Here is a 14,835-nt window from a genome sequence, read left to right on the forward strand (position 1 = left end):
TACATTTAGGAGGTATTGTATGGTTAACAAACAAGAGCTGTGAGGCTGTGTGTATTTAAATCAAATACTGCTCTGCTGTCGTAGAGCGCTGAAGGTGAAAGTCAACACGTAGAGAAATGTAACTTCAAAGGACAAAAAGTACACAATTCTGTTCACAAACTGCAAATCAAAAGATAATTCTTTCCACCAAACCAAAAGATGATATAAAAGATACAATCTATCTAGAACATGAACCAAGTCTCAACTTAAAACCAAATGTAATGTCAGATCTACAAGTTTTATACCTTAAAAAGCCAGTATATGTGCAGTAGTTGTGCCCCGAGGTGAAAGGAACATTGGTCATGCTTCGTCAACCAACTGTAATTCATATTCCTGGGTTAGTGTGTTTAAAAAGGGACTCAAAATAAAAAAATAGAAGTATTGTCCCTTATTAAAGTACAGTGTAAATACGACTATCTGAATGTGGGCTTATCTGAGGGCAGGCAGCAACATTTACCCTCGTGGCAGGTTACGGTCTGTATGTGGATCCAGAGATGATTTAAACACCATTTAAATATTCTTCACATTCAGTTCACGTGTTTTCAATGGTTGATTGGTAAGCATGAGGAAAACCTGAGGTGTACAACAGCTTACAGGAAGGGCTCCAGGCAGTGGTCCAAAGGCTAAATCGTGTTGGGCAAGTTGCCCTAAAAAGAACTGGTGACTTTGAAGTCTTAAAAACACCTCGTTATAAAGTAAATGGTGTCTCAGCTGCTTTGTACATGCTTACAAAGTAATCAGCAGACCACTAAACGACACAGTGGTAGCAGAACCAGATGGATTATTCTCTATGAGCAGTTTGTAATGTGCCTGAATGCTTTAGGTGGCAAATAGAAATCTGCACAATAGCTTCACACCCAAATATTAATAACAAGATCTAGTTATTAAATACCAGAATGATAAAAATATATGTTTAAAATCCTCCAAAACCTCCCAGCTTGTCAAAGACTAAAACAGCAAATACTATTTGTTAACTCTGAAGGGACTGTGATCGAAAAGACCGTGAGGAAATATAAGGAACTGCTCTTCAAAAATGTTAATTACACATCCTGCCACCGCTTGCATACAAGTACGCAGGAAATCCTCAGATCCTCCTTAGTGCGGAGTGTGGAAAGGAACAAAAGGGGCAGCAGTAGCTGAGCATAACACAGGAAAGGTGTTCCTGGTAGTTTGGCTGGGAAAGCGAGGTAGGGGTTGTAAGAAATCAAGTGGCTTCAAAACTAAAAAAAATATTTTACAAAGTGCTAATCTCCGTCCCGTTCTCCTACTTTGTGCGTTCTATATAGAGGGCCCAGCCCCTTCTTTGTCTTCTTCCTCTTCTCAATGTCACACAGTCCAGAGTCTGGTCCTGCTTTCTCAGACTTTCAGGTCCTCTTGGATGCTGAGCTGGGAGAGGCTCTTCTTGATGCGCAGGGCCGTCAGGCGAGCTACGCCATTAGCATACCAACACTCCCTCATGATTTTGCCCATCACCCGCAAGGCCTGCAACCGCAGGGGGAAAAGCAAATAATATAAATAAAAAAAATAAGGATCAAGAGCCTGCGATGATACAAATGTAGTTCAAGAAGATAGTGTTTGTGTCAATCAACTAATTTGGCTTTATATATATATATATATATATATATATATATATATAAATATATATATAGTTTTTAGTCATAGTTTCCAGCAGTAACTCACTTACGTCACTGCCGTGAAGTGGTAAATTTGATTAGACAGGAAGCAATCCAACCAAATAAAACAATCCAGCGCGCCTTGAACATTGCCCAACCAATACTGGATTTCAAATGCTGATGATCAATATTTATAGCCCTCCGTCTACCCCCCAAAAATCTATATAATTAGAATCCCTAGAATTGTTTGTAATTGTTTATAAAGAATTCTGACCAAGACATGTTGAACTTTTGCACTCCTTGTTGCACTGAATCAAGTACTACCCACTGATGTATTGTGTTCTGCTTGTAAAGAAGAAGCCTGATTGGAATGGAAGGTCTGTAGACTGAGTGACTCATTTTTAAGTAATGATTATACCATGGAGGACTCACCTGGTAACGTCTTGAACTATTTTTTTGTGCTTTCAGTGTTCCTAGAACTCCGCAACTAATCAACTAAACGATAATATTTGTGTATTTGTGCTTCAAATGATTGAATGAATCAATACATTTTATACCTCATGGCTCTGCCACCAATTAGGGACGTTGGGTCGTAACTTTTGGTCACACACCAGCTTTCTCATCTCCTCTATGGTGGGATCAGAAGGTACCAGGTCGTAGTAGGGCAGTTGGTACTCTTCATGGATACCTGACAGGAGAGGACAATGTCGGGGTCAGATCATTTGCTAACATCAATACAAAAACAAAAATCAAATTACAGGTTGAGTATACAGAGTAAAAACTAAATAGTCTGACCTCCACTATTACAGCGGCGAGTAATCTCCCAGTAGACTAGGCCCAAGGCATAGATATCAGCACATTTGAATGAGTCAAAGTGTCTCATATTGATGGTCTCGTCCAGAACCTCCGGAGCCATATACCTGAACGATGGAATAACAATCATTTTTTTCTAATGATGGGTGCAGTCAAGTGTCATGGATATCTGTGAGAATGGACGGTCAGCAGCTGCATGTGTGTATGTTGAAACAGACCTCTTGGTGCCCACCCTCTGATTAGGCGCAATGTCGATGGTGTCTGTGGCCGAGTCGTGACGGACGGCCAAGCCGAGGTCAGCGATGGCGCAGGTGCAGTTCTTCTTCACGAGGATGTTCTTGGACTTCAGGTCTCTGTGGGCAATGCCCGGTTTTCCTACCGAAATATAAACGTACATGTCAGACATTCCTAATGTTTTTAAAATGTCAATAAAAACTCTCTTATCAGAAAATTACTACAGGTCATGAAATTTTCCCTTCAGTTTGGTTCATCAAAATAGAAAACAATCCTCCTAATACAAAGAAAAGTCCTCAACTGCAATTTAACTTTTAATCACTATATTGTAAAGAGAGAGATATACACAGTATTGTATATAAAAATGAAATTCTTCTTGTCCTCTATTTTTCTACAAGCCTCCATTTGCTTAATTTTCCCATTGCATGAGCTGAAATGTTATGGTGTTACTGTGACATATCCTATCGATTTATCAACTACGAGGTCAGTTGTTAACACCAAAGGCCTCGTGGGGCGGAACTGGCTTCGGGATGGAGCGAGCGCTGAAACATGTCGCAGTCACCTTGTGTTCCTAGAATCTCCATGTGCAGATGTGCCAGACCGCTGGCAGCTGACAGAGCCAGTTTGATCATTCCTTCGATATTGACGGAGTAGCGATTCAGGTAGTCAAACAGAGAGCCGTGCTCGTGGTAGTCCGACACCAACCACAGCTGGGTCCACGTGCCGTTGTCTGGGAAGAAGGCCGGGACAGAGACAGAAACGATACGTTTAAATGAGAACGATTCGGGTCTTCCATGACAAACAAACATGCCGTCCTCGTTTAGCACCTTTGTTGTCGGCAGCTATGAAGCCTAGGATGTTTTCATGGCGGAGCATGATAGTCTGATAGATTTCCGCCTCACGGAACCAGGAGCGCTCCTCTCTGGACGAGAAGATCTTCACCGCCACGTCACCACCTCGCCAACGCCCTCGCCACACCTCCCCAAAACGCCCTTTGCCAATGATCTCTTGGAGGACTATTGTTCTGGCCACGGTCCGCTGGACAAACAAAGGCAGGCCTGGTCGGGAGAGGATGAGAAAAGTCATCAGAGCTTTTATGAAAACAAATATCAAATATCCCCCCCCCCACAGAAAAAGAAGAAACCGTGTAAACTGCAACTTGAGTGCCGGCCTGCAGCTACTACACCCGGCTGTGCACTGACCGGAGCCTGAACCAGACGTGGACAGATCGTAGATGAGGTCCTGCAGAGTCCTGTCTTTGGTCATGTAGAGTTGGTCACACGAGGGGTCCTCCACCTCTAACCTCTGCCTGTGGCTGTAGGCCCTCTGGTGGTACTGGTATAGGAATGCGCCCATCAGCAGCAGAAGACACAACAGAAACAACGGCCCTGCTATCACAGCAACTAGTTCCACCGGCCCCCACGAGCAACTTGGGTCGTATCCAACTCCGAGACCTGATTGAAAAGATAAAAGGGGGCAATTCGAATAAAACATCTGGCACAGAGAAAACACGTGAAACGGACATTGCTCTCTGAGATCAACTCCTTGGTCTGCTTAGCAGTATGACATAAGGCTTTTGACCAACTTAACGATTGACTCTTTCAACTTGTTGATCATTACCAAATGTTTAGTAAATAAATGCTACATTTTGTAAAACTCGTTGCTAGCTGGTCCTCAACTCCACCTTTGACCCAGAAAATGCCCGACTTGGTCCTTGAAACAGTTACATAACCTGGCACAATAATCATTATAAGATAACCTAACGCACTACTGAAGGGACACGCCCATTTTCCATGAGAATACCCTGCCAGTCTTTTAAAGGCTGTGGATAAATACTGTTGTATTTTACTGTCACACCATATAAAATGTATTTGCCTCGAGTGGTACAAAAGACTTCTATTTGTGTTCAGATGTTGGCTAGAATCTCTCAGAAGTTCTCCCAGACAGAGCTCACCTGAGGGTACTTTGAGGTCAATGTTGTTGCAGTAGTCAGTGTAGCAGCAGTGGTTGTTGAGGAAGCCCTTTGCACTGAGGCAGTAAAACGGTTGTCCAGGCGGCACAAGGTTGGCTCGTGGGATGCAGTGACGGAAGTGCTTCTCTTGGCCACCGATGAAGGAGGTGGAGGCCATGCAGGCGCCATCGGTCTCGCACTGGAAGCCAGTCTTCTCACACTGGGCAGTGGAGCAGTTACAGCGCAGAGCTGGAAATGTAATAGTTTGAATGATTAAAAAAAACAAGGCTTCACAAAACAGTCTTTTCTTTGTATCCATGCAGGAACTTTGAGTGCACATGATGCACAGCGGAGGATAATAACAGCAAACAGTGACAATCTATGGATTTCTAAGCAATGTGCAACATATGATGCCCCCAAAACACAAAGGAAAAGCCATACTTTGTCACTGATGAACCCCTATAGTGATTTATTTAGCGTGTGGCATCTCACTTTGTGATGACAAAGGTCATGGTTGTATAGTTAGTTTTTATAGGAGGCCTCCTTGAGGCAGCTAACTCATAAGATTAGAGAGAAAAATCTCCCTCAAGAGTCTCAATCTCCACACCTAAATATTTCAAGCCCTAAAACACCTTTTTTTAACAATGTGAATGTAATATGTAAATAACTATCAAGCATCGATAACTATGTTTGGAAGTGTTCCAAAACGTTTTCTAGCCAATGTACAATTTAATGAATAGTATAGGAAGCAGCTGGGAAACTTATAAGCTCGATTGGCTGACGCGTAGTGCACCCGTCTTAGAACATATCGTTATTTCACTCGACTCGAATCAGGAATGAGCAAACATTTATTGCCATCATATGTCAGACATACAAGGAATTTAACCTGCCGGTTGGTGCAGAAAGTACGACAATGGACAATAGACATAGTGCAGGAATAAGAAAAAAATATAATATATAATGCTATGGGTTAGTAATCTAAAGCTGGGTTAGTTAAGTTAAAAAAAACAGAATGTGCACCAGCCAACAGAAAGTGACAAGTGTACATGTAGAGAGTGAGGAGCCGAAGGGAAGAAAGTGTTAGTGTGGCGGGAGGTCTTGGTCCTGATGGACCTCAGCCTCCTGCCGGATGGAAGGGGCACAAACAGGTTTTGTCCGGGGTGAGAGGGGTCCAGGTTGTGGTGATCTTTTAGTCAATTTATTTTCTTCAACGTATCGAATGTGTGACGAATCAGGTGACCGAAGCGGACAACATCGGCTGCTGTTAGAAGAACACAAACACGCACGCATGGGCAAACCAGTAGGTTCGAAAACCAGTAGGGACGTAACACCGGATCCCTCTCGTACAGGAAAAAGCTCCCCAAAATAAAACCTTCAACGGGGAGGGGAAAAAATGCCAATGGTTAGAGAGAGAAGAACAGAGGAGGGATCTCCTCCCCGGGCAGAGTGCGATAACAAAGACGTCATGTGTGCACAATGAACAACGTCCAAGTTTTACAATTCGTCCAATGCATATGACAGAATGAGTGACCTTAAATGAAACAATCATTCATTTTGCTACAAAAAGCTGTCGGTCGACTGACCGTCCACAGTCCTTTCACCGAGCGGTCGCTACACAAACACCTTACACTTTACCGCTGATCCAGTGGTTAGCCGAACCAGCTGCGACAGAGAGACGGCGAGGTACCGTGGCTGGTTACCTTTAAGTTAAATGACAGCTTGTTAAGATCATTCCCGGGTTCAAACAAGTGAAGGCTGACTTGGTAGGTTTCATGTCTGTGCGTCAATGAAACGTTTCGTTCCACTTGCACTAACATTAGCTCACCGAGCTAACCTAGCTAACACCTGCTAACGGCAGCTAGCAGCTAAGTCCACATTCACAGCAGCGCATGACCAAAACAAACAACAATTCGCTCACCCTCACAGGTTCCGTACAGGACGACCTGGACAACCACCACGGCTACCGAAATCCGAAGGTTAGCCATGGTCATTAAACTCCCCGTTCATCGCATTAGGACATTAGCTGTGAGGTTAGATGGTGCGAGGCGTGATAGTGACAGATAACCCCGGCTGTCAGTGAACAGTTGATCGCACTCACGTGCTCCACCAGCAGGGGGCAGCAAAAGGTATTTCAACCAGTTTGTCTCACAGCTGGAAGTCCTTCCCCAAATGTCTTACAGTTTTTCTCCATTGCTTTGGCTCAATTCTTGAAACAGAAATTGCATTCTCAAAGCTCTTAATGCATTTGCTAAAATAGCCTATATGTTTAAGCACAACTACATAGATCACCTTCAAAAGGTCATATCTCACCCAAAACAGTTAACTCAAGCTTCAAAACCAAATCATTTTCTCATAAAAATAGTCAGTGCCCCCAAAATGAAAACGTTCTTCTCGATTGCTGTGGCTCATCTATCTCTCGAAAAAACGACATTCTCAAAGCTTTAAATACATTTGCCAAAATAACCTAGATGGTTTAGCAAAACACTATGGCACACCTGCAAAAGGTCATATCTCTCCCAAAACAGACAACTCATCAGTCACAACAAATTCCTTTTCTCATACAAACAGTCAGTGCCCCCAAAATGAAAAGTCCCTTTGTCATTGTTTAAACACTGCAGGTCAAAATGTTTAGTTGTTTTGTCACTATGGCAGAGGACCATTGAAATCCCTCATGTCCACCAGTCTTAGCCCAGTTCTTCATTGACAATGGTTACTGTACTGTTTTTTTGTCAAGCTAACAGAATACAATTGTGTATAAAAAAAATAAAAAAAATGATATAAGACTTTAGGGTAAGAGTAGCCTCCAAGGTTTGACCTCATACTACCGGAAATTGTAATTTATTGTAATTGCAGTTATCATTCACAAACATAAAATAACTTCCGTACATCAGAGTAAAAAGAAAATATATACAGCATAGTATACTGTAAAATAAACACAGAAACAAAAAACAATGAAAATTATATGCGGCCTACAGTGCTGTAAATAAAGCTGGTTGAAGAATTAAAAAAAAATAAAGTTCCAGTTTCATCTGACTGTCAATTGTTGTAATACTGTGAATTTATCAAATGTTCCAAGGGATTCATATATGGTGTTCATGGTATTATGTTCTTGAGTAATTTGGACAATTGAACAGACTATTGTGCATGTGATGACTTATACAATGAAATTACGCTGAGACGTTTTGGAGCAAAAAACAATTAGACTGAGAATCAACAATCAGTTTAGATCAACAAGATCTATTCACTTGGAAATTGTGCTAAATGTAGGCTACATCTACTTAATCATTAGCAAAGATGTACTGAGACATTGAGATATGTACTTAGACATTTGCAATTTGACCAAATGAATGAGAAATTCAATTCTGTATTGAGAAATTGCCAAGTGGTTTGGAGGTTTCTCCATGTAGTTTTGAGAATGTCATTTCTGTTTCAAAAAATGAGCCAAACCAATGGAGAAAAACTGTAAAGGAAAGGTGGAATGTCTGCGTTAGGAAATATGTTTTTGCCACATTTCTCCAAATACATGTTTGTATGACCAAGGATTGCTCTCTTCAGCATTTGGACATTACAGCTGCATCACCCTTTTGGTTTCTGGAGAGCAGCTGAACAAGCTAAAAATTGACCCCACCTCTGACTTGATATACAAACTTAGGTAACATGAGTTTACGGTTTCAATCGCAAAGTTTTTTTTTTTTTTTTACAATGCAGTGTGATGTTCCTTTTGTAGATAACTGTTGTTTTCCTTTTGGACCTTAAACCCTTTCACGGTGTGTGACTATTTTTCATATAATCTTTAAATGTCACCAAATTAAGTTAATTAAGTTTTTTATATTTTCACATGAAGCATATATGGTGGAACAACACAAACCCCTAAAATAAATATCTGGCTCTTGACCTGTTAAACTCTTTCTGCGGGTTTTCTTGTTGAAAAGTTTCCTGCTGCAGCTGGAAACAAGGTGATAAGTCGAAAACCAAGAGAGTGGCCTGAAATAGACCTAAAAACTGAGTTTGATATAGTCACTACGAGCCTCACCTTTGACATTACACGCTGTCGTTTAATCCATTGTTAATATTAAAATATTGATTAATGCAACTTTAAACCATACTTGCCAACCTTGAGACCTCAGAATTAGCGAGATATTCAAAAGGACCGGGTGGGGGGGATGGGGTATCGTCATATATATCACAAACGCAAAGAAAAATGTAATTCATTTATTTCACAAATTCAATTCCTTAAGGGTTCTCCTCAGGAGTTTAGACTAATTTGTACAATAACAACAACACTACTCTACCCATGGTTGTATTTGAAGGTGCAATGCTTCGCAGCCTGTAGCACAGCCCTTGAAGGAGCGTATCTATGAGCAGCACCTGTGAAATTCAATTTGCAGGAACGGGGGGCGTGTCATCGCCCGGCTGGCACCTGTAGCCATGACACCTCTTTGCTAAGAGACGAGTGGCAGATGCAAGATGCTCCCTCCCCCCCTCCCTCTCCCCCTTTACTCACGTTAGTCTCATCTTTTTCCGTTCTAAATGCCGCGCTTGACTTCAAGGTGTAACCTTTATTATTGTTCGGTCTGAAACGGCGCGCCCTGTGACGGATGGTGCAGCAATATTATTGTCCGGGTGGAAATCGGGAGAAATTCGGGAGAACGGTCGGTCCGGGAGATTTTCGGGAGGGGCTTTGAAATTCGGGAGTCTCCCGGAAAAATCGGGATGGTTGGCATGTCTGCTTTAAACACTAATGAATGAATTGATTAATCATTCCCTGTCGTCGTTCCCTGTCGTTTTTATTTTTCACACTTAATAAGATCATGATCATAAACATATATATGTTAAATGAATACATTGTTGGCATTTATATGCATGTTTGCTTCATATTGTACAATATTTACGATTTATTCTGGTTAGCGTTTTACAAAAATACACAACACATGAAACAACATTTCACAATACTACAAATGAGCTGTGATATAGCTATGTTTTTATAGTATATATTTCCAATTTGCATGGGAAGCGGATGCAGGTACACATGCATTAGGTTCCTTCCTGGCTGTGTTTTATGTTTATGTTAATGAGGTAGATACCATAATAGCACCTGTGAAATTTAATAGAAAATATGGGTTTCATACATTGTGTCCTAATTGTTAAAAAGGTGATCTTGATGTTTTTAGATTTTATATAGGTAATTTTTAAGTCAAGGTTCTGCATTTGCTGCAAATAGATATTTACATATTATTACATATTTTTCGAAAGGAGTGCTTCATACAGCAGAAGAGCACTTTTTAAGCTCTTATGTTTGGGCCTTCTTGCTGTCCTTTTCTTTCTTTTTCTCTTTTTTTGCATTTTCTTTCTCGGCTTTCTTCTTCTCCTTCTTTTTCTCCTCCTTGATCTCCTTGTACCTCCATATGGGTGGTTCCAAGAAGCCCTTGCTTTTGCCCTTCTTCTTTTTCTTTTCTTTCTTTGGCGTTGCTTCTGAAGGCCTGCTGACATCAATCTTGGGGATGCAGCCAGAGGGGAACACGCTGTTCCTTCTCGCCATAGAACGGGAAATGAATGTGGTGTTAACTTTGGTGGAAGCCAAAGACAGGATGCTCTCTCGCCGCTCTGTATTGCCACAGCACGCTACAGAGATTGGATCGGCATTTTGGATTGTGGGATTGACGTGTGACACCGAGCCGTTGCTGTGGCACACTGAGCTCCCTTCGAGGTCCTTAGATGGGTGCTTTTTCATCAGCTCTGGCACAGCCAGGCGTCTCTTCCCCATCTCGGGGGGGCTGGTGGGGCAGAGCGGACGGCACCCCGTTGAAATTAGGGGACTGTGGACGCTGGTGGTGATGCGCACCATGTGGTCCAGGGCCCCGTTGTCCTCAGGATCACGAGGAAATCTAAATACGAATGTGTTTTTGATCCGCTGGGTGATTCTTTCCCTGTTACTTTTCTGAGCTGTGGCCTTTGCTACCTTCTCCTGGAGCTCGGGCCAGTCAGGGACATAACTTTCACAGCACTGCTCCACTACTGGCCGCATGTTGAGGCGGCGGAGACGACACAGGGTATCATAGCGACCGGTCTTCGCTGCCCATTGCTTGGCGCATTTTCCTTTGGTGGAGTCTACCTCGTGTATGTGAGCCCCTGGAAATAAATTATTCATTTGGATTATAAAATGAAAAATATATAGCAGTTGTTAATTCCCTTAAAAAATATATATTTGAATTTACAGCTACTGTCCCAGTGTAACATACCAGTTACCCAACTAGCACGAACCTGAATCTGAAACATTCAATTGATCTCAACCAATTATTTACATTTGTGGGTTTTCAGTTGTTACGTTCTGAAACATCCCAAATCGGTACCACAAAGAAAGACAGTTACTGCCCATAACAAAATAATATATAGCTGATATTTTGATAATCTCTTTAATACAATATGCGACACTGAAAAAAATTAAAAAAGCAAAATAAACAATTGATTTGACAGTAAAGAAAATCATAAATATTTGTGTTCCTACTGCAATGACAAACAACTCATGCCTTGCAGAGGTTTCAGGAGTTGTCTGCATATAGCTCCATACATACATAGGATACGATCGCATGTCAGAGGTTACGCCAGGCTGCGATACGATGTGATGATGTGTTCAGAATGATCCCTTAATGGGGCTTCTGGGAGGGACAGATAATCCGTGGGCTCAGCTAGTCTCACCAGCTTCGCTGTGACTGTTCATTTAGAGCTGTAAGAGTTGTGGTTGATGAGCTAATGTTAGGGTTTCTTAAAAGATCACATAGAGTTTAAAAAGTTTAATGGTGAGAACGCTCATATGATTTTATGAACTTGATAACTGATATTTTCGTTCTTTCGTTTTCATGCAAAAATAATGGTCAAAAAGGAATGACGAAAACTCTGATGACATGAAATGGAAAATCAAGCAAGCAAAAGTTGAGACAGGCGTACCGGCCATGAGAAGGGCAGCCATGACGTCATTGCGGCCGGTCATAGCAGCTTTGATGAGTGCGGTGAAACCGCGACAATCCTTTATTTCAGTGTCTATGCCGGGGTAGTAGTTTAGCAGGTACATGACTGTGTTGACATGACCTGCAGATAAAAACACAGAATTAAGAGATCAAATCAGCAACTGTGTGCATTAAGATGAATGTACTTTGGTTTTACAGTTTTCATTCTATACAACATACATCATGGTGTAAATAACGTTTGCTACTCTATTAAATCCGAATTGTTTTGTACTTCACTGGTTTATCTTGTGAACCTGAGCCTTTTTTGTTGTGTTTTTTTTGAGAATGTTTACTGTGTAGCTGCCACTTACCTGCTTGTGATGCAATCATCAGAGCAGTGTTGCCTTCATTGTCCTGTTGATTTATGTCTATAAAGGGACACGCGTAAAGCCCATATACAATGTCCACGAAACCTTTGCAGCAAGCCACCATCAAGCCGTTCTGTTGGTAGTAAACAAGGATAAATGACCAGGGCAAAATGGCATAGCTTGTGTCACATCTCGATTACTACGAAGATCTCAATATCTTCATATGTTTTGTCTTATGTGCTTGTTTCTATCAATTGAGACCACATAAGGTTGCATTACAATAATTAATTATATAAAAACTCCCCGCTCCACTGTGTCAGTGTTGACATCACAAGCTGATTCATATCATTGCGATTTAAGGCCCTCACCATGCCGTTGATGTCCAGCTCCGTGGCCTCCTCCTTTGTCACCCCTCTCTCCAGAACTCTCTGCAGAGAAGCGAGGTTGTTGCGGGCGCATGCTCCATACAGCGTTGACGCCGCAGAGCCGTCTGCTTCCTCAGGAGTGTAGTCCGGAAGCACCGAGTCGTCAGAGAGGATGCTGTCCGAGTCGGACTCGCTCCCCGACGGGCCCTCGTCGTCCTCATCAGGGCCTGAGCCCAGGTGGACCTCGTCGGCTGCAGAAGCCATCTTCCAGCAGCAGAAAAGGTGCGATGTTTTTGTCTCTTTTGGCTACATCTACAAGGAAAATAGAAGAGTTCATCCTTTTATATTCATTGCCAAGTTTAAGTCATCTCATTGTAGAGACGTAATTGTTAGATAATCACAACAAGGTGAAGCCTTTATGGAAGGCTTCAGATCGTCCTCCCTTAAAGATCAATGCTTTGAGGTCAGATTGACGAAGGGAAAACGATGTGTCTGTCACTCAGGGATTATGAGTGTGTTATCTGTGTGTCATGAAGTGGGTGTGGTTGAACCAGCTCAGTGTGTCTTTCGCGGTTGAGTAACTGGATCAGCATCTTAAAGCCCTGCTGAACATACAGTCGGGCTAAATGAGGAACAACCCCCCTCAGAATAACCTCAGTCACACGTGGCCATGGTCAACTCACGTTTGAGCTCCTCTGCCGCTTTCTCAAAGCAACACAACATCAACAATAATGCCAACTGAAATTTAAACAATTCTCCTGTGTTGCCAAGAAAGCACTGCTCTCGATGAAGAATGTTTATGAACCTCAGACATGTCAAACGTTTTATGCCACAGACCACCATGGAACCACAGATCAGCAGAGGAGGAGGAGGGAGAACTGCACAGCTTGTGATCCTTCATCAGTACAGAGAAATCACTGTGATCAAACTAACTGAACAAAAGAAATAAACACTCACCATGAATCAACCAGGTGTAAATGCAGATGCCTCCACCTGTCGGTCGGTGTAGATGACGGCCCCTTGTGACTTCTTGTCGGACGCCTTCTGACTCGGTCCAACACCACTGTGCTTTCAGAGCAGGTGAGAGGTCCTAGTTTCCTCCTGGGACTGTAAATACAGGTACGTTACCAATTTCCGTCCTACATAGCGTTGCGATGACATGCAACGGAGAGGAGGAGTCTGCTATCGAGACTATTCTCAGAGACACTTGAAGTTTAGCTTCTGTGCTTAGCTCATCCCAATTACAACAGCTTTATGGAGCGGATTATGTTCAGGCTTTTTCATCTTTCAACACAACAACACTGTTGTCCATATCTCCTGCTAGTTTGAATTGTTAAACTTAACGCTTAAAGTTTCTTGAAGTTTCACACCATTTTGCTCTCTTATATTTCTTTATAATGATATTTTGGGGAAATTAAGTAAAAATATGCGTCACAAATGGTTATGAGAATATATGAATCATAAGGAAACATCTAAACAATAATTTATTACATTTTCCATAAATAATTAATTCATTAATAAATCATTTTATTGTATGAATTGTTCACTATAAACTGCTTAGGCCAGAGGAATCTAAAGGGTTGTACTGACTGATCAGCAGAACAAACCAGAGGTGACTGACCTGCTCTGAGCTGACTCAATAGTTCAAACATCAGTAGATCATTTGAGAGATCTCCAGTGGCAGCCGAGGCTGAGTAATTATGTTTCTCAGATGTGTCACACAATAAGACTCATGCACAATTTCATCTTCTATGATTTGGTCACAGAGTGAGTCTGGTGAACACCCAATTATAAATGTGTCCTAGATATCAGGAATTTACAGACTTCCTGAAAGTGATTTATGTGCAAGTGCATCAGCATTGTACGAAGTGAGACCTTTAAATTAATGAAACAGAACAAACACGAATAAAACACAGAGGCATTTTAATCTGGTCTACTCAATAACAAAGAATAAAACACTTGAAGCTGGAGCTATTTGAAGTAATTACAACTGTCTTGGAATGGTCACAGTCTGAACTGTGGGACCCGTCTGGACCCGTCTGGACCTATTGACCGTGATGTTATCCAGCAGGGCCCGAGCACAGATCCCAATGCAATTTAACATCTGTTCTTATCCACCCAAATTGTCCACTTTTGTTCTTCTTTTGGACGTCAGGCAGGACGACAACTTTTTTTTCCTGAAAATTTTAAGTTAATTATAGTTGGCCATATGCTAAAAACAATCATATAATAATTTAACTCATGGGCTGATATAATGTTGCTGCTGTTCAGGTTCTAAAACAAGCACTGCTTTCTCTTGTTTAGTATTGTATAGATTAGATTGAATTTCTTATTTGAAATTAAGATAAATCATTCATCAGACGCCATCTAATTTCTTTAGCCAAGGATTTGAAGTGGCGCTGTACTGTCCTGATGTGAAATGTGTCACACGTGTACTTTAATACATCTACAAATAAATAGTTATTGTAAAGAGAAATATGTGTTTTTGATCTAGTTAACTATTTAATC

General features: G+C 41.7%; 2 protein-coding genes across 3 annotated transcripts; both read right to left on the reverse strand.

Moving 5' to 3' along the window:
* Positions 1-162: 162 nt before the first annotated feature.
* Positions 163-9,228, reverse strand: LOC119229447 (activin receptor type-1B-like). 2 transcript variants are annotated; one of them, XM_037489786.2, is made up of 9 exons: positions 9,155-9,228; positions 4,654-4,899; positions 3,902-4,153; positions 3,527-3,757; positions 3,262-3,429; positions 2,684-2,840; positions 2,448-2,572; positions 2,210-2,340; positions 163-1,521 (listed from the first exon to the last, which is right to left on the reverse strand). In XM_037489786.2, the coding sequence occupies exons 2-9, from the start codon at positions 4,826-4,828 to the stop codon at positions 1,396-1,398; spliced, it is 1,365 nt and encodes a 454-aa protein (XP_037345683.2). In that variant the 5' UTR covers positions 4,829-4,899; positions 9,155-9,228; the 3' UTR covers positions 163-1,395. The 2 variants fall into 2 exon arrangements, with proteins under 2 accessions (XP_037345683.2, XP_037345682.2); XM_037489785.2 differs by lacking the exon at positions 9,155-9,228 and adding an exon at positions 6,569-6,719.
* Positions 9,229-9,419: 191 nt separating this feature from the next.
* ankrd33ab (ankyrin repeat domain 33Ab) lies at positions 9,420-13,365 on the reverse strand. Its single transcript, XM_037489787.2, has 5 exons — positions 13,285-13,365; positions 12,331-12,639; positions 11,966-12,095; positions 11,596-11,736; positions 9,420-10,779 (listed from the first exon to the last, which is right to left on the reverse strand). Exons 2-5 carry the CDS (start codon positions 12,589-12,591, stop codon positions 9,941-9,943), a joined length of 1,371 nt encoding a protein of 456 aa, XP_037345684.1. The 5' UTR covers positions 12,592-12,639; positions 13,285-13,365; the 3' UTR covers positions 9,420-9,940.
* Positions 13,366-14,835: the final 1,470 nt, after the last annotated feature.

This window comes from Pungitius pungitius, chromosome 8 (assembly GCF_949316345.1).
Source record: "Pungitius pungitius chromosome 8, fPunPun2.1, whole genome shotgun sequence".
NCBI classification, from domain to species: domain Eukaryota; kingdom Metazoa; phylum Chordata; class Actinopteri; order Perciformes; family Gasterosteidae; genus Pungitius; species Pungitius pungitius.